The following is a 24607-nucleotide window of genomic DNA, read 5'->3' as shown; positions in this document are numbered from 1 at the left end:
TATTATTATTTTTTTACTTTTCCTAACAGCTATTTTCATTGGCGTATGCCAGGTGAGAGGCTCTGTCTCCCCTGCCTCCCCTGGTGTACAGCAGACAATGGAAACTCAACGTCGCCTGGTACACGAACACATCGTGAAACCGCTGGAGCTAACGCGGTTGTTGATGGTAAGTTGATGCCCCAGCTGCTACCAACTCCACCACTGCGGGTGGCTCTTTAATAGTGACCCGCGGTGCACTGGACCACGTGTGTACACGCACGCGCGCGCACTGTACACGCACGCGCGCGCACTGCACACGCACTGTACGCGCACGCGCACTACGCACGCACGCGCACTGTACACGAACGCGCACGGTGGTACAAAGTCCATTCGGGGTGCTGCGATCAGCTGCGAGGTGCCTCAGGCGGGTACGTGAAGCGATCCACACGTGGACTTTCTAAAGTTTATACTCTACTACGTACTCTAGTTTATACTCTAGTTTATATTCTAGTTTATATTGTAGTTTATGCTCTAGTTCAAGCTCTAGTTCACATTCTAGTTTACATTCTAGTTTATATTCTAGTTTATATTATAGCTTATACTCTAGTTTACACTCTAGTTTATATTCTAGTTTATACTCGAGTGGAGACTCTAGTCCCTTCGTGTACTCCACTCGTGGTTCTTCCACCAATTCTTACGTTGCTTCTGCGGCCTCGATCAGATCTCAGGCGCGTTAGACCCCAACACGCGCTGTGTGGGGCCCACTCTCGAATCTCGCTTTCTCTCGCTCTCTCTGGGGTCCTTCCTCGTGTCTTAGCACCTCCGGTTGGCTCGGTTGGCTTAAACTTGCGGTGGCAACGAAGTTCAACGTACACACACATCGACTCGCATAGCCACTCACTCACCCACACACATAGACTCACACAGTCACTCACTCACTCACACAGTCACTCACCTACTCACACAGTCACTCACCCACTCACACAGTCACTCACCTACTCACACAGTCACTCACCTACTCACACAGTCACTCACCCACTCACAGTCACTCGCACAGTCACTCACCTACTCACACAGTCACTCACTCACTCACACAGTCACTCACCCACTCACACAGTCACTCACCCACTCACATAGCCACTCACACAGTCACTCACACAGTTACCCACTCGCAAAGTCACTCACCCACTCACACAGTCACTCACCCACTCAGTCACTCACCCACTCACACAGTCACTCACCCACTCACATAGTCACTCACCCACACACACAGTCACTCACCCACTCACACAGTCACTCACCCACTCACACAATCACTCACCCACTCACACAGTCACTCACCCACTCACACAGTCACTCACCCACTCTCACAGTCAATCATCCACTCTCACAGTCACTCACCCACGCACATTGTCACTCACCCACTCACATAGTCACCCACACAGTCACCCACCCACTCACACAGTCACCCACCCAACACACTCGCCTATCCTCCGATCACGTGCATTATAATGCCGTCCACAGCCATCACCACCACCAACCACCACCACCAACCACCACCTCGCGACCATGAACACCAATTCCATCTCGCCCAACCCAGAGACGACGACGACGACGACGATGATGACGATCTGGAGTCGGGGTCGTGGCATCACCGCCGCCGCTACCGCTGATGGTTGGAGTTGGCGCTGGGTGGCGTGGGGGGCCCTGGGGACTTCCCTGGCCGTGGGGGGCCTCTGGCTGTGGCTGAGCAAGAGGAGGAGGAGCGAGACGAGGCTGCGTGTGGGCACGGTGTCCGCCCTGGCGCTCTTCCCCGTCAAGTCGTGCCGTCCGCTGGCGCTCACCGAGGCTACGTGCGGACCCAGGGGCATGTCTCTCGGGCCCGTGAGCGACAGGCGAGTTGGGGGTCAAGGGGGATGGGGTCACGGCGTGGAACGGGGTCAGTGGGCTCATTGAAGGGGCGTTCGCACGGAGACGTCACACGGAGGCGTTCACACTGACACGCACACACGGGGGCATTTTGAAGGGTGCACTTCTCCCAAATGTAGAGTGACCCCCAGTGGCTTTGTTAGCAGAGGTCACAAACGGGTTTTGATTTCTTACCCGTACCCGGCCGCACCAGGGTCGCAAACGGGTACCCGTACCCGGCCGTACCCTACCCGTACCCGGCCGGGTATCGTGTAGGGTACGGGTATCGGGTACCTGATTGCGACCTCTGGGATGAAGCCATGTTGCAGGCGCGGGTGGGTTGATTCTAGGAACTTTGTGAGAAGAGACAAGACGTTGGGAAATGAGTGACAAACGGTGACTCACCAGTGACTCACGGCCTACCCGTACCCGGCCGCACCAGGGTCGCAAACAGGTACCCGTACCCGGCCGGGTACGGGTAGCCGGGTATCGGGTAGGGTACGGGTATCGGGTACCCGGTTGCGACCTCTGCTATTCACCTCCCTCTCTCCTGCCTCCCTCCCTCTCCCCTCTGTTTTTTTGGCCTTGATTAATCGGAATATTTATTTACACTGGAGGAATCCGAGGCACCGTCAAGCTCTTTTCGCCGATGTCCAATCCACTGCTGGATGCAGGCCTCTCCACACCATGCTGTTGCCATCTGACACGATACTACGATAAAATCCACTTTAAACACGTGCCCATGAGCAGATTTCAACTCTGTCTCTTTCGCGGATGTACTCTCTCGCGTTCCATTCCTTGGCTGTCACTCAGTCATTAGCCTTGACCATCGGACATCATCCCTTCGAGCGAAATGTCCTGCCCAAGCCCACGTGCTCTTCTGAATAGTTTAAGTGACGGCATTAACCTGCACACGCACTCTAGTCCACGTGTTCCTCTTTCTGTCTCTCAGTATTTAATAATAATAAAAACCAGAACGATGAAACCAGAGCTGAAATGTTTTGCTTTTGAATGATAGACCGATAAAATGTGACGATGTTACGATGTTGTGACATTCACTTTATGGCACGAGAGTCGAGTTATGTGATTTTAAATTGAGCCATCGATTTAAAATCACTCCCCCCCCAACCCCCACCCAACCTCCCCTCTCTCTCCCCTCCCTCTCCTGCCTCTCCTTCCCTCTCTTGCCTCTCTCCCCTTTTTTAAAATGTCAAAATAGTAAATTTATTATCCGTGACAAATTTTGCAACCGATATTCCAGTTGTCATGCATTTTGCTCATATATGAAATGCTTCGGGTGATTCCTGCTGTTTAATGATGTTGCATGCGATATGGATATCTGAAAAATATGTGATACCACGTGGTCATTTATATGTCCTTTTTGTGTTGTCATTACTTTATTACACCACAATAGTGCTCAGCTGTTGCTTCAGACACCAGACGAACGAGTCTCATGCACGCTGAGCCGACTCCTGTGGGCACACGTGGGGCCCATCAAGTGAAAGAACGCCGGGAAGATAATGCACCAGGACAAATCTTGAGCAAGTACGTCTCTGAGCAAGTACGTCTCTGCCGGGAGATGGACACCAGATAATGCACCAAGACAGATCTTGAGCAAGTACGTCTCTGAGCAAGTACGTCTCTGCCGGGAGATGGACACCAGCTTCTTTACTACACTGGGCGATTTCTTCTCCATCGGCGTTGCCGGATGGGATGGTGTTTTCATCTCCTTGGTCATTCACACCTGCAGCTGTGCTCATTCAGCTCTGGGCCCCGATGTTTGCAACATGCCACTGACAGGATACACAAGCACCTGCAGGTGTCAGGGTCTGGCCTTTCCGCGCATGGTTTGCACAAGCCGGGAGATTTTTGTCGTTCTCGTGATCTCCGCTCACATTTGGTGCGCTGCTGAAAAGACATTTCTCCATAACCTGCATTGTGGCGTGGTTTGAATTTATAAACCCGTAGAGTGATGTTGGCGGTCTCTGTGGGGAGACATTCGTGGTTCTCGTCGTTGCAACATCCAGAGCAGCGTAAGAGCGGCACGCACGACGGCCGGAAGAAGTGCTCCACCTCATCTGGATACTCGTGCAGGATGTCGATCACCGTTTCCATCGTCTGGCAGTAACTCCGCCTCATCACCTCGTTAAACTTAATCACTCCATTCTTCAGATGACTTTGTCCAGACGAAACACTCGTGGGCTGGCCCGGTGCCGTTGTGCTGGTCCCACACGTCCACAGCCAGCGAGTGCCACAGCTGCAAAGTTCAAGGTCGCCCTCAATGAGCCACTTGTAGCCACAACACAGACGAGGTCACGGCGAGGTCACGGCGAGGTCACGGCACTCCTTCCCTTCTCTCATTTATCTCTCTCACCCCTCTCCTCCCTCCGTCCCCTCCCTCCCCTCCCCCCTCCCTCCCTCCCTTCTGTTTTTTACTATCAGAAGAAGCAGAAAGATGCTCGGTTTTTTGGCACTTTGCTTCGTTCATCATGTCGTTTTTTTGCTTTTATGCCACCTTTTTTAAAATCAAAGATAATACACGGTTTTCCCGTGTAACATAAATGCCATTGTGTGCTACTGTATTCCTAGACACCAACAAGAAAATCCGCCCTCAAAAACCCATCACCAGATCCCCTGCATTCGCCACATGACACAAAGCACCCTCGGTAATCCAACGTGTCAAGAAAGATGCGACACCCCCGTCAACTGAGCGTACCAAAATTCCAGCCAGGCAGAAACCAGGGCCTTGAAGATGCGACAGTGGCTGTATAATCCGCACGGGGAAGAAATCCCGTGCGGAGATGTGTTCGTGGTCACAGTCCCATGGGCAATGCTCCAGCTCGGACCACCGTGGCGCTTGTACGATGGATTGGAGTAAAACAGCTCCCAATGAGGCCTCCTCCGCTCCCCCACACCGCACACTGCTGGCCGACGGTGTTCCGAAGCTCCTCCAGCCACGTGGCTGATGGCGCGGATTCCCTCCGGCCACCCAACGTGGTCCAGCTTCGTGACTCTCCCAACTGACCCGGAGCCCTTCCGGGCTCCCACCTATATCCCCTTTACCACGTGATCCTGTCTCCTCCCCTTCCGGACCTTCAGATCCGGCCTTCCCATAGCGCCCTGTTGGCTCCGCCCCCATTCACCTCGCTTCCGATTGGACCCGAGGTGAACGGCGGGCCCTCCCATACGCCCCCCATACTGGGCTCCGCCCCCCAATACACCGGGCCGTATGATTGGGCCAGAGCCCAGCAGCGAACCCCGTTTACGCTCGCATTACAGTAGTATAAGGTGATGATTGGACAGTGGTGCTGCCTAAATACTGGATGAAACTGCACTATTTTCAAGGTCTTTTGAGATGTAAAAACAGTCAATCCTTGACTGCGACAGTGTCCTGTCAGCTCGGGTTCTTGTAAAGGTGAAACCTTGCTGCTTTGGATGTTGCGTCCGCCACACGTCTACGAGACTGTACGTGCGGAGCACCTGCCGCAAAGTGTTCAGGACACTGCTTTTGCACTGCTCGGTGCCAGTGCGGTCGAGGACATTCGGCCTACAGTTAAAATCCCCTAAAGCAGATACTCGTCATTTGGGATATTTTTGAGATAGTTCTGTAACGCATTGGAAAAATTCCGCATCATTGATGGGTGTATAGATATTTATGAGGTGGACAGAAATGTCATTAAGTTTGATTGCTACGTTGAGGGCTCTTCCCGGTACTACCTCAACTTGGTTAACTACGGTGGGTGTAAACCCTGGTGCAAATAACGTTGCCACTCCTGAAGAATAATGAGTAATGTGACTGAAAAACAAATCTCCTTTCCATTCTGTTTCTCATTCATTTTCTTCGCTGGTTGTAAGATGCGTCTCCTGCACAAAGAGCACCGAGGCTTTGTGTTTTCTTGCGAGCGACAGCACAAAGTGTCTCTTGACCGCACCTTTACACCCATTCATATTAATTGTGGCTATCTGCAGCGTTATGTGTCAGTGGAGATGTTGCCAGGTGTGTTTTCTTTCCACGTAGTTATTTGGCTCAGGAAGTACCTGATCCCTTTACTTTCCAAATGACGACTTTCCGTGTCTCTTGAAGTCCTGCTCAATATTGAGTAGGGAGGCTATAATTGCCTCCACATTTTGCCACCTTGACAGAGCTGCAGTCACTCTTCTGAGCCATGCACTCCCTCTAAAATGTTCCATAGCTCCGACTGTGAGAATATTGGTGTCACTTCAGTCAGCTCAGCAGATGTCAGATAATACACCAAGACAAATCCTGAGCAAGTACGTCTCTGAGCAAGTACGTCTCTGAGCAAGTACGTCTCTGCCGGGAGATGAACACCAGTTTCTTTACTACACTGGGCGATTTCTTCTCCATCGGCGTTGGCGGATGGGATGATATTTTCATCTCCTTGGTCTTCCACACCTGCAGCTGTGCTCATTCAGCTCTGGGCCCCGATGTTTGCAACGGGCCACTGACAGGATACACAAGCACCTGCAGGTGTCAGGGTCTGGCCTTTCCGCGCATGGTTTGCACAAGCCGGGAGATTTTTGTCGTTCTCGTGATCTCCGCTCACATTTGGTGCGCTGCTGAAAAGACATTTCTTCATAACCTGCATTGTGGCGTAGTTTGAATTTATAAACCTGTTAAGTGATGTTGGCGGTCTCTGTGGGGAGACATTCGTGGTTCTCGTCGTTGCAACATCCAGAGCAGCATAAGAGCGGCACGCACGACGGCGGTCTCTGTGGGGAGACATTCGTGGTTCTCGTCATTACAGCATCCAGCGCAGCGTAAGAGCGGCACGCACTACGGCGGTCTCTGTGGGGAGACATTCGTGGTTCTCGTCATTGCAGCATCCAGAGCAGCGTAAGAGCGGCACGCACGACGGCGGTCTCTGTGGGGAGACATTCGTGGTTCTCGTCATTACACCATCCAGAGCAGCGTAAGAGCGGCACGCACGACGGCGGTCTCTGTGGGGAGACATTCGTGGTTCTCGTCATTACACCATCCAGAGCAGCGTAAGAGCGGCACGCACGACGGCGGTCTCTGTGGGGAGACATTCGTGGTTCTCGTCATTACACCATCCAGAGCAGCGTAAGAGCGGCACGCACTACGGCGGTCTCTGTGGGGAGACATTCGTGGTTCTCGTCATTACACCATCCAGAGCAGCGTAAGAGCGGCACGCACTACGGCGGTCTCTGTGGGGAGACATTCGTGGTTCTCGTCATTGCAGCATCCAGAGCAGCGTAAGAGCGGCACGCACGACGGCGGTCTCTGTGGGGAGACATTCGTGGTTCTCGTCATTACACCATCCAGAGCAGCGTAAGAGCGGCACGCACGACGGCGGTCTCTGTGGGGAGACATTCGTGGTTCTCGTCATTGCAGCATCCAGAGCAGCGTAAGAGCGGCACGCACGACGGCGGTCTCTGTGGGGAGACATTCGTGGTTCTCGTCATTACACCATCCAGAGCAGCGTAAGAGCGGCACGCACGACGGCGGTCTCTGTGGGGAGACATTCGTGGTTCTCGTCATTGCAGCATCCAGAGCAGCGTAAGAGCGGCACGCACGACGGCGGTCTCTGTGGGGAGACATTCGTGGTTCTCGTCATTGCAGCATCCAGAGCAGCGTAAGAGCGGCACGCACGACGGCGGTCTCTGTGGGGAGACATTCGTGGTTCTCGTCATTACACCATCCAGAGCAGCGTAAGAGCGGCACGCACGACGGCGGTCTCTGTGGGGAGACATTCGTGGTTCTCGTCATTACACCATCCAGAGCAGCGTAAGAGCGGCACGCACGACGGCGGTCTCTGTGGGGAGACATTCGTGGTTCTCGTCATTACACCATCCAGAGCAGCGTAAGAGCGGCACGCACTACGGCGGTCTCTGTGGGGAGACATTCGTGGTTCTCGTCATTACACCATCCAGAGCAGCGTAAGAGCGGCACGCACTACGGCGGTCTCTGTGGGGAGACATTCGTGGTTCTCGTCATTGCAGCATCCAGAGCAGCGTAAGAGCGGCACGCACGACGGCGGTCTCTGTGGGGAGACATTCGTGGTTCTCGTCATTACACCATCCAGAGCAGCGTAAGAGCGGCACGCACGACGGCGGTCTCTGTGGGGAGACATTCGTGGTTCTCGTCATTGCAGCATCCAGAGCAGCGTAAGAGCGGCACGCACGACGGCGGTCTCTGTGGGGAGACATTCGTGGTTCTCGTCATTACACCATCCAGAGCAGCGTAAGAGCGGCACGCACGACGGCGGTCTCTGTGGGGAGACATTCGTGGTTCTCGTCATTGCAGCATCCAGAGCAGCGTAAGAGCGCACGCACGACGGCGGTCTCTGTGGGGAGACATTCGTGGTTCTCGTCATTGCACCATCCAGAGCAGCGTAAGAGCGGCACGCACGACGGCGGTCTCTGTGGGGAGACATTCGTGATTCTCGTCATTGCAGCATCCAGAGCAGCGTAAGAGCGGCACGCACGACGGCGGTCTCTGTGGGGAGACATTCGTGGTTCTCGTCATTACACCATCCAGAGCAGCGTAAGAGCGGCACGCACGACGGCGGTCTGTGTGGGGAGACATTCGTGGTTCTCGTCATTGCAGCATCCAGAGCAGCGTAAGAGCGGCACGCACGACGGCGGTCTCTGTGGGGAGACATTCGTGATTCTCGTCATTACACCATCCAGAGCAGCGTAAGAGCGGCACGCACGACGGCGGTCTGTGTGGGGAGACATTCGTGGTTCTCGTCATTGCAGCATCCAGAGCAGCGTAAGAGCGGCATGCACTACGGAGGTCTCTGTGGGGAGACATTCGTGATTCTCGTCATTGCACCATCCAGAGCAGCGTAAGAGCGGCACGCACGACGGCGGTCTCTGTGGGGAGACATTCGTGATTCTCGTCATTGCACCATCCAGAGCAGCGTAAGAGCGGCACGCACGACGGCCGTCTCTGTGGGGAGACATTCGTGATTCTCGTCATTGCACCATCCAGAGCAGCGTAAGAGCGGCACGCACTACGGCGGTCTCTGTGGGGAGACATTCGTGATTCTCGTCATTGCACCATCCAGAGCAGCGTAAGAGCGGCACGCACGACGGCGGTCTCTGTGGGGAGACATTCGTGATTCTCGTCATTGCACCATCCAGAGCAGCGTAAGAGCGGCACGCACGACGGCGGTCTCTGTGGGGAGACATTCGTGATTCTCGTCATTGCACCATCCAGAGCAGCGTAAGAGCGGCACGCACGACTGCGGTCTCTGTGGGGAGACATTCGTGATTCTCGTCATTGCACCATCCAGAGCAGCGTAAGAGCGGCACGCACGACGGCGGTCTCTGTGGGGAGACATTCGTGATTCTCGTCATTGCACCATCCAGAGCAGCGTAAGAGCGGCACGCACGACGGCGGTCTCTGTGGGGAGACATTCGTGGTTCTCGTCATTGCAGCATCCAGAGCAGCGTAAGAGCGGCACGCACTACGGCGGTCTCTGTGGGGAGACATTCGTGATTCTCGTCATTGCACCATCCAGAGCAGCGTAAGAGCGGCACGCACGACGGCGGTCTCTGTGGGGAGACATTCGTGATTCTCGTCATTACACCATCCAGAGCAGCGTAAGAGCGGCACGCACGACGGCGGTCTCTGTGGGGAGACATTCGTGATTCTCGTCATTGCACCATCCAGAGCAGCGTAAGAGCGGCACGCACGACGGCGGTCTCTGTGGGGAGACATTCGTGATTCTCGTCATTGCACCATCCAGAGCAGCGTAAGAGCGGCACGCACGACGGCGGTCTCTGTGGGGAGACATTCGTGATTCTCGTCATTGCACCATCCAGAGCAGCGTAAGAGCGGCACGCACGATGGCGGTCTCTGTGGGGAGACATTCGTGATTGTCGTCATTGCACCATCCAGAGCAGCGTAAGAGCGGCACGCATGACGGCGGTCTCTGTGGGAAGACATTCGTGATTCTCGTCATTGCACCATCCAGAGCAGCGTAAGAGCGGCACGCACGACGGCGGTCCTTGTGGGGAGACATTCGTGGTTCTCGTCATTGCACCATCCAGAGCAGCGTAAGAGCGGCACGCACGACGGCGGTCTCTGTGGGGAGACATTCGTGATTCTCGTCATTGCACCATCCAGAGCAGCGTAAGAGCGGCACGCACGACGGCGGTCTCTGTGGGGAGACATTCGTGATTCTCGTCATTGCAGCATCCAGAGCAGCGTAAGAGCGGCACGCACGACGGCGGTCTCTGTGGGGAGACATTCGTGATTCTCGTCATTGCACCATCCAGAGCAGCGTAAGAGCGGCACGCACGACGGCGGTCTCTGTGGGGAGACATTCGTGATTCTCGTCATTGCACCATCCAGAGCAGCGTAAGAGCGGCACGCACGACGGCGGTCTCTGTGGGGAGACATTCGTGATTCTCGTCATTACACCATCCAGAGCAGCGTAAGAGCGGCACGCACGACGGCGGTCTCTGTGGGGAGACATTCGTGATTCTCGTCATTACACCATCCAGAGCAGCGTAAGAGCGGCACGCACGACGGCGGTCTCTGTGGGGAGACATTCGTGGTTCTCGTCATTGCAGCATCCAGAGCAGCGTAAGAGCGGCACGCACTACGGCGGTCTCTGTGGGGAGACATTCGTGATTCTCGTCATTGCACCATCCAGAGCAGCGTAAGAGCGGCACGCACGACGGCGGTCTCTGTGGGGAGACATTCGTGATTCTCGTCATTACACCATCCAGAGCAGCGTAAGAGCGGCACGCACGACGGCGGTCTCTGTGGGGAGACATTCGTGGTTCTCGTCATTGCAGCATCCAGAGCAGCGTAAGAGCGGCACGCACGACGGCGGTCTCTGTGGGGAGACATTCGTGGTTCTCGTCATTGCAGCATCCAGAGCAGCGTAAGAGCGGCACGCACTACGGCGGTCTCTGTGGGGAGACATTCGTGATTCTCGTCATTGCACCATCCAGAGCAGCGTAAGAGCGGCACGCACGACGGCGGTCTCTGTGGGGAGACATTCGTGATTCTCGTCATTACACCATCCAGAGCAGCGTAAGAGCGGCACGCACGACGGCGGTCTCTGTGGGGAGACATTCGTGGTTCTCGTCATTGCAGCATCCAGAGCAGCGTAAGAGCGGCACGCACGACGGCGGTCTCTGTGGGGAGACATTCGTGATTCTCGTCATTGCACCATCCAGAGCAGCGTAAGAGCGGCACGCACGACGGCGGTCTCTGTGGGGAGACATTCGTGATTCTCGTCATTACACCATCCAGAGCAGCGTAAGAGCGGCACGCACGACGGCGGTCTGTGTGGGGAGACATTCGTGATTCTCGTCATTGCACCATCCAGAGCAGCGTAAGAGCGGCACGCACGACGGCGGTCTCTGTGGGGAGACATTCGTGATTCTCGTCATTGCACCATCCAGAGCAGCGTAAGAGCGGCACGCACGATGGCGGTCTCTGTGGGGAGACATTCGTGATTCTCGTCATTGCACCATCCAGAGCAGCGTAAGAGCGGCACGCACGACGGCGGTCTCTGTGGGAAGACATTCGTGATTCTCGTCATTGCACCATCCAGAGCAGCGTAAGAGCGGCTCGCACGACGGCGGTCCTTGTGGGGAGACATTCGTGGTTCTCGTCATTGCACCATCCAGAGCAGCGTAAGAGCGGCACGCACGACGGCGGTCTCTGTGGGGAGACATTCGTGATTCTCGTCATTGCACCATCCAGAGCAGCGTAAGAGCGGCACGCACGATGGCGGTTTCTGTGGGGAGACATTCGTGATTCTCGTCATTGCACCATCCAGAGCAGCGTAAGAGCGGCACGCACGACGGCGGTCTCTGTGGGGAGACATTCGTGATTCTCGTCATTGCACCATCCAGAGCAGCGTAAGAGCGGCACGCACGACGGCGGTCTCTGTGGGGAGACATTCGTGGTTCTCGTCATTGCAGCATCCAGAGCAGCGTAAGAGCGGCACGCACGACGGCGGTCTCTGTGGGGAGACATTCGTGATTCTCGTCATTGCACCATCCAGAGCAGCGTAAGAGCGGCACGCACGACGGCGGTCTCTGTGGGGAGACATTCGTGATTCTCGTCATTGCACCATCCAGAGCAACGTAAGAGCGGCACGCACGACGGCGGTCTCTGTGGGGAGACATTCGTGGTTCTCGTCATTGCAGCATCCAGAGCAGCGTAAGAGCGGCACGCACTACGGCGGTCTCTGTGGGGAGACATTCATGATTCTCGTCATTGCACCATCCAGAGCAGCGTAAGAGCGGCACGCACGACGGCGGTCTCTGTGGGGAGACATTCGTGATTCTCGTCATTGCAGCATCCAGAGCAGCGTAAGAGCGGCACGCACGACGGCGGTCTCTGTGGGGAGACATTCGTGGTTCTCGTCATTGCAGCATCCAGAGCAGCGTAAGAGCGGCACGCACTACGGCGGTCTCTGTGGGGAGACATTCGTGATTCTCGTCATTGCACCATCCAGAGCAGCGTAAGAGCGGCACGCACGACGGCGGTCTCTGTGGGGAGACATTCGTGATTCTCGTCATTACACCATCCAGAGCAGCGTAAGAGCGGCACGCACGACGGCGGTCTCTGTGGGGAGACATTCGTGGTTCTCGTCATTGCAGCATCCAGAGCAGCGTAAGAGCGGCACGCACTACGGCCGGAAGAAGTGCTCCACCTCATCTGGATACTCGTGCAGGATGTCGATCACCGTTTCCATCGGCTGGCAGTAACTCCGCCTCATCACCTCGTTAAACTTAATCACTCCATTCTTCAGATGACTTTGTCCAGACGAAACACTCGTGGGCTGGCCCGGTGCCGTTGTGCTGGTCCCACACGTCCACAGCCAGCGCCCTCAATGAGCCACTTGTAGCCACAACACAGACGAGGTCACGGCACTCCTTCCTCTCTCTCATTTCTCTCTCTCACCCCTCTCCTCCCTCCGTCTACTCCCTCCCCTCCCCCCTCCCTCCCCACCCTCCCTCCCCTCCCTCCTGTTTTTTTACTATCAGAAGAAGCAGAAAGATGCTCGGTTTTTCGGCACTTTGCTTCGTTCATCATGTTGTTTTTTGCTTTTATGCCCCCTTTTTTGAATCAAAGATAATACACGGTTTTCCCATGTAACATAAATGCAATTGTGTGCTACTGTGTTCCTAGACACCAACAAGAAAATCCGCCCTCAAAAACCCATCACCAGATCCCCTGCATTTGTCACATTACACAAAGCACCCTCGGTAGTACAACTTGTCAAGAAAGATGCGACACCCCCCCCCCCTGTCAACTGAACGTACCGAAATTCCAGCCAGGCAGAAACCAGGGCTTTGAAGATGCGACAGTGGCTGTATAATCCGCACAGGGAAGAAACCCCTTGCAGAAATGTGTACATGGTCACAGCAGTCCCATGGGCAATGCTCCAGCTTGGACCACCGTGGCGCTTGTACGATGGATTGGAGTAAAACAGCTCCCAATGAGGCCTCACGTGATCACTGCAAGGCATCGTCTCCCTCCAAGCTTAGCCTTTGCGTGATGTTATTATTTGTCGGTGGTGAAATTCGACCATTTGGGCGTACAGCTTCTTCCGGTCTACATCTGAGAAGCACCCCTCCTGGTCATTCCCTGAGGTGTGCCCCCAGTGCTGCTGTGAAGAAGAGATTTGAGTGTGCTTCCTTGCTGGGGCGACATTCAGTTTTGGTGGCACTGGGCCACTGCTAGCTGACTCGTCACCAGTACTCACAGCAGATGCGCTCCCCACTGCTGTTGAGAAAGACCTTCGCACATAATTCACGAGTTTTGCAGCAAGTCTCACTGAATGCTTCCGGCCATTGCAGCTATCCCGGTCGGGAGAAGCCACTGCTCCTCCGTGCCTGGTCTCACCAAATCGCCCACCCTCGTGACACGTGCGTCTACCATGCGTTTCTCCACGGCAGGGCCCACGAGAGAGGGTAGTGCCATGTTTGGGTTCCGTAACAGCGGCTCGTGAGCTAATTCTGATGCTGACCGAGGTTTATTCACAGTGACAAGGAAACTCCAGGTATGTCGGATACTCCTGTAGAAGTGGGGAATGCGCGTGAGTGGAATACCCGTAATGTCCATAAAGAAGGGCTGCTTGCTGCACTGAAGGCCCCTGAGGTTATTTAGAATAAAAGATGCTGTGGAACACTACATGGGTGATGGGGCCGTGTAGAGAAACCTCTGTACGGCTTGTAGACGAAATGTTGAGAGCTGGCTCCGTACACACACCAGACCTTGCCCGCCTTCCCGCAGTGGCAAGGCCAAGATGCCAGCAGCCACACGGTGCTTCCTCTGAGACCAGAAGAAGGCAGCTATCATTCTCTGAAGTTTCGCTATCAGGTATGCGGGTGGAGTGAGGGAAAAGAAGCGGTGCCACAAGGTGGATGCAATTAACTGGTTTACCACCAGGGTTTTTCCTCTAAATGTGAGAGACTTGCACAGGCGCCCCCAAGGTTCCGGTCGTTTCCTCACCTTCTCTTCAAAGAAATCCCAATTTTCCTGCAGTGGTTTTTCTCCGTGTCCCAGGAGCACACCGAGATTGTGAAGACGCTCTTTGCTCCACGTTATTGTCTTGGCCAACTGAAGGAACCGGGCTTCGTCCCACTCCCCAACAAGCAGCCCACTGCACTTCTCCTAGTTTATCCTGGAGGAGGACGCACGGGAGTGAACCTCTTGGCACTCGTCCAGCCGTTCCATGTCGTCAAAACTCAATAAAAAAAGGAGAATGTCATCGGCATATGCTGTGAGGGTCACTCTCATACTGGGCTCCTTTACAGTCAGTCCGGTGAGTCGGCGTCGAAGTAGATGCAGAAAAGTCTCCACGACGAGGGTGTAGAGCTGTCCTGACGTAGTAGAGCCCTGCCTGATACCTCTTTTGAAATGTATAGGAGCAATTAGTCCACCATTAACTTTAACTAGACAATGAGCCATGTTGTACGGCAACTTAATTCTATGAAGCGAATCCCAAAACCAAAAGCTTTTAGAGTGCCAAGAAGATACTGGTGATCAACCCTGTCAAAGGCTTTCTCTTGACCAAGGGAGAGAAAGGCAAGCGGAAAGTTCAAATGCTCCGACAGACTGATCAAATCTCTGACTCGGAAAATCCCATCATGGATGGTCCTTTCTGGAACAGTGTATGCCTGGTCATTGGCAATAACCTGAGCCAGCACCCTCTTAAGCCTTGCAGACGCAGCTTTCGTGAGAATCTTATAATCTGTGCTCAGCACTGAGACTGGACGCCAATTTTTGAGGTACCTGAGGTCACCCTTTTTTGGAATCAGTGTGAGCACGGCTCTCCTCCAGGACTGAGGCATCACGTTGGTCTCCACTGCTTCATCTAGAACAGCTTTGTAATCCTTGCGTATGGAGTGCCAAAAATGGTGATAAAACTCTCCTGTCAGCCCATAAACCCCTGGGGATTTGTTCCTGGCCAGGGCACTCACTGCCATGTCTGTCACTTTGTTTGACCTCTTCTTCTAGAAGGTCCCTGTCTTCTTCGCCCAAAGTAGGCAGGTCCTTCCAGATTTCATTCTGGGCCACTGTGGATATATGCTCTGGAGAAAAGAGATTTACATAATACTGTGCTGCAGTTGTAGCTATTTGATCATTGTTTGAAACAAGGAGCCCCTTGTCATCAAATACATTCTCCATAGCTTTGCGTCTACAATTTTGCTTCCCTAATGAGAAGAAAAATGTCGCGCAAGAGTCCATATCAAGGGTATCTTTAAAACAAGAGCGAATAAATGCCCCTTTTGCCTTTTCTTTATGCAACCCTTTTAGATACTCTAGGGTTTCCACATTCTTCAAGTAGGCCTGGATTGTCCCTAACCTTCCGCCTTCACTCTAAATTATGGTCCCTGTTCTCTAGCTCACAAATGTTTTGGTCAATATTTTTTGTTTTTCTCCAGGCATACAACTGACGCAGTTTTTTTTATGTGTACTTTCCCTATGCCCCACTATTGTGTTAGGATATTAAACGAATCTTTCTTTCCCTGCCACTCCACCCAGAAGACCCCAAAAAGATCATTGAAGGTGGTGTCTTGAAAAAGGGCATTATTGAAATGCCAGTATGCCGATCCCCTTGGGACTCCTCGTATTTTAATTTTAAGTAGTGTAATAAAAGACTTCGTCACACACTGCTGGTCTCCATTGCGCTTTTATTTAGCTTCTTGCTCGCAACCCGCTGGCCCTGACCGCGGACCAGCGTCTCCTCACGCGCGCCCCGCACGCGCTTCCTCGTCAGTCCTTCCGCTCCCCCACTCCGCACACTGCTGGCCGACGGTGTGCCGAAGCTCCTCCAGCCGCGTGGCTGATGGCGCGGATCCCCTCCGGCCACCCAACGTGGTCCAGCTTCTTCACTCCAACAACTGACCTGGAGCCCTTCCGGACTCCCACCTATATCCCCTTTACCACGTGATCCTGTCTCCTCCCCTTCCGGACCTTCAGATCCGGCCTTCCCATAGCGCCCTGTTGGCTCCGCCCCCATTCACCTCGCTTCCGATTGGACCCGAGGTGAACGGCGGGCCCTCCCATACGCCCCCCATACTGGGCTCCGCCCCCCAATACACCGGGCCGTATGATTGGGCCAGAGCCCAGCAGCGAACCCCGTTTACGCTCGCATTACAGTAGTATAAGGTGATGATTGGACAGTGGTGCTGCCTGAATACTGGATGAAACTGCACTATTTTCAAGGTCTTTTGAGATGTAAAAACGGTCAATCCTTGACTGCGACAGTGTCCTGTCAGCTCGGGTTCTTGTAAAGGTGAAACCTTGCTGCTTTGGATGTTGCATCCGCCACACGTCTACGAGACTGTACGTGTGGAGCACCTGCCGCAAGGTGTTCAGGACACTGCTTTTGCACTACTCGGTGCCAGTGCAGTCGAGGACATTCAGCCTACAGTTGAAATCCCCCAAAAGCAGACACTCGTCATTTGGGATGTTTTTGAGATAGTTCTGTAACGCATTGGAAAAATTCCGCATCATTGATGGGTGTATAGATGTTTATGAGGTGGACAAAAATGTCATTAAGTTTGATTGTTACGTTGAGGGCTCTTCCCGGTACTACCTCAACTTGGTTAACTACGGTGGGTGTAAACCCTGGTGCAAATAACGTTGCCACTCCTGAAGAACAATGAGTAAGGTGACTGAAAAACAAATCTTCTTTCCATTCTGTTTCTCATTCATTTTCTTCGCTGGTTGTAAGATGCGTCTCCTGCACAAAGAGCACCGAGGCTTTGTGTATTTTTGCGAGCAACAGCACAAAGTGTCTCTTGACCACACCTCTACACCCATTCATATTGTGGCTATCTGCAGCATTATGTGTCAGTGGAGTTGTTGCCAGGTGTGTTTTCTTTCCACGTAGTTATTTGGCTCAGGAAGTACCTGATCCCTTTCCTTTCCAGATGACCACTTTCCGTGTCTCTTGAAGTCCTGCTCAATATTGAGTAGGGAGGCTATAATTGCCTCCACATTTTGCCACCTTGACAGAGCTGCAGTCACTCTTTTGAGCCATACACTCCCTCTAAAATGTTCCATAGCTCCGACTGTGAGAATATTGGTGCCACTTCAGTCAGCTCAGCAGATGTCAGATAATACACCAAGACAAATCCTGAGCAAGTACGTCTCTGAGCAAGTACGTTTCTGCCGGGAGATGAACACCAGTTTCTTTACGACACTGGACGATTTCTTCTCCATCGGCGTTGGCGGATGGGATGGTATTTTCATCTCCTTGGTCTTTCACACCTGCAGCTGTGCTTATTCAGCTCTGGGCCCCGATGTTTGCAACGTGCCACTGACCGCTTACACAAGCACCTGCAGGTGTCAGGGTCTGGCCTTTCCGCGCATGGTTTGCACAAGCCCGGAGATTTTTGTCGTTCTCGTGATCTCCGCTCACATTTGGTGCGCTGCTGAAAGGACATTTCTCCATAACCTGCATTGTGGCGTAGTTTGAATTTATAAACCCGTAGAGTGATGTTGGCGGTTTCTGTGGGGAGACATTCGTGGTTCTCGTCGTTGCAACATCCAGAGCAGCATAAGAGCGGCACGCACGACGGCGGTCTCTGGGGAGACATTCGTGGTTCTCGTCGTTGCAACATCCAGAGCAGCATAAGAGCGGCACGCACTACGGCCGGAAGAAGTGCTCCACCTCATCTGGATACTCGTGCAGGATGTCGATCACCAATTCCATCGGCTGGCAGTAACTCCACCTCATCACCTCGTTAAACTTAATCACTCCATTCTTCAGATGACTTTGTCCAGACGAAACACTCGTGGGCTGGCCCGGTGCCGTTGTGCTGGTCCCACACGTCCACAGCCAGCGAGTGCCACAGCTGCAAAGTTCAAGGTCGCCCTCAATGAGCCACTTGTAGCCACAACACAGGCGAGGTCACGGCGAGGTCACGGTGAGGTCACGGCACTCCTTCCCTTCTCTCATTTATCTCTCTCACCCCTCTCCTCCCTCCCTCCCCTCCCTCCTGTTTTTTACTATCAGAAGAAGCAGAAAGAAGCTCGGTTTTTCGGCACTTTGCTTCATTCATCATGTCGTTTTTTTGCTTTTATGCCACCTTTTTTAAATCAAAGATAATACACGGTTTTCCCGTGTAACATAAATGCCATTGTGTGCTACTGTATTCCTAGACACCAACAAGAAAATCCGCCCTCAAAAACCCATCACCAGATCCCCTGCATTCGCCACATGACACAAAGCACCCTCGGTAATCCAACGTGTCAAGAAAGATGCGACACCCCCGTCAACTGAGCGTACCAAAATTCCAGCCAGGCAGAAACCAGGGCCTTGAAGATGCGACAGTGGCTGTATAATCCGCACAGGGAAGAAATCCCGTGCGGAGATGTGTTCGTGGTCACAGTCCCATGGGCAATGCTCCAGCTCGGACCACCGTGGCGCTTGTACGATGGATTGGAGTAAAACAGCTCCCAACGAGGCCTCCTCCGCTCCCCCACTCCGCACACTGCTGGCCGACGGTGTGCCGAAGCTCTTCCAGCCACGTGGCTGATGGCGCGGATTCCCTCCGGCCACCCAACGTGGTCCAGCTTCGTGACTCTCCCAACTGACCCGGAGCCCTTCCGGGCTCCCACCTATATCCCCTTTACCACGTGATCCTGTCTCCTCCCCTTCCGGACCGTCAGATCCGGCCTTCCCATAGCGCCCTGTTGGCTCCGCCCCCATTCACCTCGCTTCCGATTGGACCCGAGGTGAACGGCGGGCCCTCCCATACGCCCCCCATACTGGGCTCCGCCCCCCAATACACCGGGCCGTATGATTGGGCCAGAGCCCAGCAGCGAACCCCGTTTACGCTCGCATTACAGTAGTATAAGGTGATGATTGGACAGTGGTGCTGCCTAAATACTGGATGAAACTGCACTATTTTCAAGGTCTTTTGAGATGTAAAAACGGTCAATCCTTGACTGCGACAGTGTCCTGTCAGCTCGGGTTCTTGTAAAGGTGAAACCTTGCTGCTTTGGATGTTGCGTCCGCCACACGTCTACGAGACTGTACGTGCGGAGCACCTGCCGCAAAGTGTTCAGGACACTGCTTTTGCACTGCTCGGTGCCAGTGCGGTCGAGGACATTCGGCCTACAGTTAAAATCCCCTAAAGCAGATACTCGTCATTTGGGATATTTTTGAGATAGTTCTGTAACGCATTGGAAAAATTCCGCATCATTGATGGGTGTATAGATATTTATGAGGTGGACAGAAATGTCATTAAGTTTGATTGCTACGTTGAGGGCTCTTCCCGGTACTACCTCAACTTGGTTAACTACGGTGGGTGTAAACCCTGGTGCAAATAACGTTGCCACTCCTGAAGAATAATGAGTAATGTGACTGAAAAACAAATCTCCTTTCCATTCTGTTTCTCATTCATTTTCTTCGCTGGTTGTAAGATGCGTCTCCTGCACAAAGAGCACCGAGGCTTTGTGTTTTCTTGCGAGCGACAGCACAAAGTGTCTCTTGACCGCACCTCTACACCCATTCATATTAATTGTGGCTATCTGCAGCATTATGTGTCAGTGGAGATGTTGCCAGGTGTGTTTTCTTTCCACGTAGTTATTTGGCTCAGGAAGTACCTGATCCCTTTCCTTTCCAAATGACGACTTTCCGTGTCGCTTGAAGTCCTGCTCAATATTGAGTAGGGAGGCTATAATTGCCTCCACATTTTGCCACCTTGACAGAGCTGCAGTCACTCTTCTGAGCCATGCACTCCCTCTAAAATGTTCCATAGTTCCGACTGTGAGAATATTGGTGCCACTTCAGTCAGCTCAGCAGATGTCAGATAATACACCAAGACAAATCCTGAGCAAGTACGTCTCTGAGCAAGTACGTCTCTGAGCAAGTACGTCTCTGCCGGGAGATGAACACCAGTTTGTTTACTACACTGGGCGATTTCTTCTCCATCGGCGTTGGCGGATGGGATGGTATTTTCATCTCCTTGGTCTTTCACACCTGCAGCTGTGCTCATTCAGCTCTTAGCCCCGATGTTTGCAATGTGCCACTGACAGGATACACAAGCACCTGCAGGTGTCAGTGTCTGGCCTTTCCACGCATGGTTTGCACAAGCCCGGAGATTTTTGTCGTTCTCGTGATCTCCGCTCACATTTGGTGCGCTGCTGAAAAGACATTTCTCCATAACCTGCATTGTGGCGTAGTTTGAATTTATAAACCCGTAGAGTGATGTTGGCGGTCTCTGTGGGGAGACATTCGTGGTTCTCGTCATTGCAGCATCCAGCGCAGCGTAAGAGCGGCACGCACTACGGCCGGAAGAAGTGCTCCACCTCATCTGGATACTCGTGCAGGATGTCGATCACCGTTTCCATCGTCTGGCATTAACTCCGCGTCATCACCTCGTCAAACTTCATCACTCCATTCTTCAGATGACTTTGTCCAGACGAAACACTCGTGGGCTGGCCCGGTGCCATTGTGCTGGTCCCACACGTCCACAGCCAGCGAGTACCACAGCTGCAAAGTTCAAGGTCGCCCTCAATGAGCCACTTGTAGCCACAACACAGACGAGGTCACGGCGAGGTCACGGCGAGGTCATGGCGAGGTCACGGCACTTCTTCCCCTCTCTCATTTTTCTCTCCTCCCTCTCCCTCTGTCCCCTCCCTGCCCTCCCTCCTCCCCTCCATCCCCTTAATGGAGTCTGAAAAGATGTCAAGCGCCATCTTTTCAGACTCCATGAAGAAAATCACCTTTCCGCTCATTTTGGAGGCATACTTTATTGAGCCTTCGGGCACGATGGTGCCCAGCGCTTCCACGTAGACTTCGATCGGGACATCGGTGGAAGCCGAGCAGCGGATTCCAGCCTTGCGTGGAGGCGCCAGCTGCTGCTGCTGCAGGCGCCTTGCAGGCCCCAGAGACTATCCTTGCATAGGCGCGGTAGCTTTTGCATACATTGTTACGGGTCGGGTGGACATTTTCCCCGTTTGTGGGATATGTTACACACATGACTATTAAAGCTAGCCTCTATTTTTTCAGTAGCCAGGATAAAAAAAAAACATTTTTAAATAGTGATATGAAGATGGTCTATTCTGTGTTATTAACCAGCGTAATACTATTACTGCTATTCACTGCTATTCACGCAGAGCTCTCTTGGAGAAAAAGTGAAACATGTTATAGTATACTCTTAGTTCTTTCGGTAAAGTCACGTAGATGACTTTACCTACGTGACTTTACCGAAAGAACTAAGAGTATGAATCCTTGCAGTCACGAAAGCTTCAAATCTAGAATTAATACATGTTATAGTCTTCAGTATTTTACAAGAGAAGAAAAAAAGAAAAATGTAGAAAAAGAAGCACACCAACAAAAAGATAATAACGTAAACACGCTCACAGCACAAAACAAGGGGGGTCAAAAGGGGATGCACTGTACTCACACCAACTCGAGTGGTACAGTGTTAACACGGATGTGTTCACTTGGAACCACACCAGACAAAGGGACAAAAAATTTAATCAAAAAAATCACAACACTCAAAAATAGTTTGAGGAACAAAGGAACTCAAAATCGAAATGAAAATAAAGAAAAGCGTAATTATGAAATCAACTATGAAATTAAATTGGGGGATGTGCGGAGAACAAAGGCACCAATACACTGCAGAGAGCACAGTCACGCCCTGAAGAGTGAAAACAACAGAAAAGAACAAAGGAAGAAAAATAAGAAGTCTAAATAAACAAACAACTGATCACAAATGTGTATAAAGCAAGACACTTACTGTTGGTGAAAATAAATCCCAATAAAAGGTGAAGAAAATAAAGTTGTAAAGACTGTGTCAGCAAGTCTCGATGTGAAGACAGGGTGTCAGCAAGTCTCGATGTGAAGACAGGGTGTCAGCAAGTCTCGATGTGAAGACAAGGCGCCAGCAAGTCTGGAGGATCTTGGCTGGGAAATTCCCCAGAGTGTCCAAAATAGACAACTTGGGGAAATTCCCCCAGAGAATCCACGAGGATAAAAGCAGGGCAAGAAGGGATGTTCGGGGCTGTCGAGAGGGACTTGGGCCATCATCACTGTCTTCACGTCGTCACTGTTTGCTCAGTCATATGATCTCCACGTCGGCATTATCTCATGACGACATGGTCCTAAGCTACATTACGTGCAATAAAAGAAACCTCTACAGCTCGAGTCCGGAGTGGTTACAACTGGTGTCAGGAGTGGAAAGAATAAAATGTTAAGATACAGCAGAAAAAAACCCACTGGAAGCAACTTCAGACGAAAGGAGAGGAAGATGAAGAAGCCTCCCTCCAAGCAACCCCGGGAACAGGGATCCCGGTCAAAGAAACCCTGGAACGATCAGCAATGGCAGGATGAAGACGGAGTCGGATGGCCGGCAGCTGCAGCCGTTAACCACGGAGGGGTGGCATGAGGTTGCAGGACGGCTCGACCTGCTCCTTACAGCCGTCGCGCAGCTCTCACTGCAGCTGGCCACGACGGCGGCGAGCAGGGGCACCGCGGAGAGCACAGAATGGGACACGACGGAAGAGCCTGCGCGATCGCCAGCCACCACGCTTGCTGCGGTGGAGCCAGTGCGATCATCGCCCACATGCTGCCACGACCGCGGCATAAGCGACGCGGGAAACGGCCGCCATTATGGCCGCAACGCAGCAAACGGCTAACATTTTGGCCGCGACACGGGAAACGGCAGCCATTTTTCCGCGACTGATGCGACGCGGCAACCGGCCGCCATTGCTCCCGCAGTCGACGCGACGTGGCAACCGATCGCCATGGCAACAGCGTCCCGGGGAGCGACCGAGCCGGCTCTGAGAATGCAAGAGAGAGCATCAGATCAGCCGCGACGGCTGCCCCCCGTCAAACAATTGTCGCTATCGGCGGGGACTGGGCCGCTTTTACTCGCCGTTTTGGTGCGGCCTATCAGTCAATAGAGCTGACAGAGGAGGGCTCTGTGGATCCTGCCAATGGTCCTCGACGACGACGCTCTTGCGGCATTCCGAGCCGTTCCAGTCAAGTCGAGGGCCACACTTCAACGGGCCTACGGGGAGATGGCGGCCGTCTTTGAGCCACTATCCAACACGCGGCAGAAGTTCCTAGCAACGGAGGCGGGGGAGGCTGAAACGCCCCTCGCCTACCACAGCGCTTTGATGGCGCTTGGGCAGGCGGCCTATCCACGTATGGATCAGGCCGCACTGGACTCGCTAACGATGGAAAAATTGCTGGTGTTGGCGCAGGAGACGGGGATCGTGCTGCCTGTCGTTGGTGAAGAAGCGCAGACGTCCCTATGGGTGGCCAGGTGCCTGCAAGCTCATGACAGCATGAACCGGCGGCCTCGGGTAGTAGCCTGGGCACGTGAGCCCCAGTTGAGCCGTGCCTTGACTGCCCGATCGGCAAGGAGCAATCACACGACGGTGCAGCAGGATCCGGAGCTGGAGAGGAAAGGGACTGTGGCAGTACAAGGCTGGGTTCAGCGACAGGGGCAGACCTTGCCGCTACCTTGAGGTTGGAGGCCTAGGGGGGAGGTGACCTCCCCCCCCCCCCCCCCCCCCCGCAGCAGAGACCTGCCATCACCTGCTTCAGATGTGGTCAGCCTGGACTCATCGCCCGAGGATGCCGGAGCGACGCCCGATCAACTGCGACGTCGCCTACATCCAACCTTCCGCCGACGTCCACTCCACAGCCCCAGCAGGCAAGTCGTGACACACTAGACACCTGGCCCGAACCACATCACGCATCTTCGTCACAGAGTTTGAACGTCATTTACATCCCACATCCCTTAACCATCGACGAGGTACAGCAAGTTCCCACTCTAGGCGGCTGGCCACATTCGAGCACCCAATGGAGGAAGTTGGCTTACCAGGATGTGGCGGCGTCGGCCGGCACATCGGCAGCAGGCTGGCTACATCGAGGGGATGGAACTACGCGTGTTAATAGACACGGGGGCATCGGCCACTCTCATATCACGAGTAATTTTTAACACGTTGCCATCAGGGAGTCGTTGCGTTACGCCAGTAAGAAATGGGCGTATTGCGGCTAACGGAGGGAGCATGGGAATCATGGGCCAGGTAGAAGCTCGTGTAAAATTTGGGGAATTGGAAATTTCGGGACCTGTATTGATTTCCAAAGCACTGGCAGTACCGTGTCTCTTGGGCACTGATTTTCTGAGTAAAATGCCCCTAAAAATTCTGACAGATTTAGGATGTATCGAAATGCCATCAGGACAGCGATTATTTTTTATGAACTCCCCGGCTAAAAGT

The 24607-nt window shown here is 53.4% G+C and overlaps 3 protein-coding genes and 2 pseudogenes across 4 annotated transcripts in view; 1 reads left to right on the top strand and 4 right to left on the bottom strand.

Moving 5' to 3' along the window:
* The window catches only part of LOC144735855 (mitochondrial amidoxime reducing component 2-like), a 38546-nt gene continuing 13939 nt past the window's right edge, over positions 1-24607 (top strand). Inside the window, exons 1-2 of one of the 2 annotated variants that reach the window (XM_078618396.1) lie at positions 1-166; positions 1580-1874. In XM_078618396.1, the coding sequence (XP_078474522.1) occupies positions 46-166; positions 1580-1874 (416 nt within the window). In that variant the 5' untranslated portion in view covers positions 1-45. Of the gene's footprint in view, positions 167-317; positions 408-1579; positions 1875-24607 lie in introns of those variants that run through there. The other variant, XM_078618397.1, reaches the window with a different exon arrangement.
* On the bottom strand, positions 3610-4188 carry LOC144735791 (vascular endothelial growth factor A pseudogene; annotated as a pseudogene).
* On the bottom strand, positions 4510-13702 carry LOC144735789 (vascular endothelial growth factor A-like). The gene is given in 4 exon segments (XM_078618311.1): positions 4510-4521; positions 6520-6616; positions 12538-12705; positions 13686-13702. Coding segments are annotated over 4 exon segments (294 nt in total).
* LOC144735788 (vascular endothelial growth factor A-like) lies at positions 16693-18762 on the bottom strand. Its single transcript, XM_078618310.1, has 4 exons — positions 18755-18762; positions 18016-18183; positions 17784-17947; positions 16693-16700 (listed from the first exon to the last, which is right to left on the bottom strand). The coding sequence occupies exons 1-4, from the start codon at positions 18760-18762 to the stop codon at positions 16693-16695; spliced, it is 348 nt and encodes a 115-aa protein (XP_078474436.1).
* On the bottom strand, positions 20330-21006 carry LOC144735856 (vascular endothelial growth factor A pseudogene; annotated as a pseudogene).

Source organism: Lampetra planeri, chromosome 57 (assembly GCF_965212315.1).
Source record: "Lampetra planeri chromosome 57, kcLamPlan1.2.h2, whole genome shotgun sequence".
Taxonomy (NCBI): domain Eukaryota; kingdom Metazoa; phylum Chordata; class Hyperoartia; order Petromyzontiformes; family Petromyzontidae; genus Lampetra; species Lampetra planeri.
The sequence above is the reverse complement of the archived record's forward strand: the minus strand, read 5'-3'. Positions and strand labels throughout refer to the sequence as shown.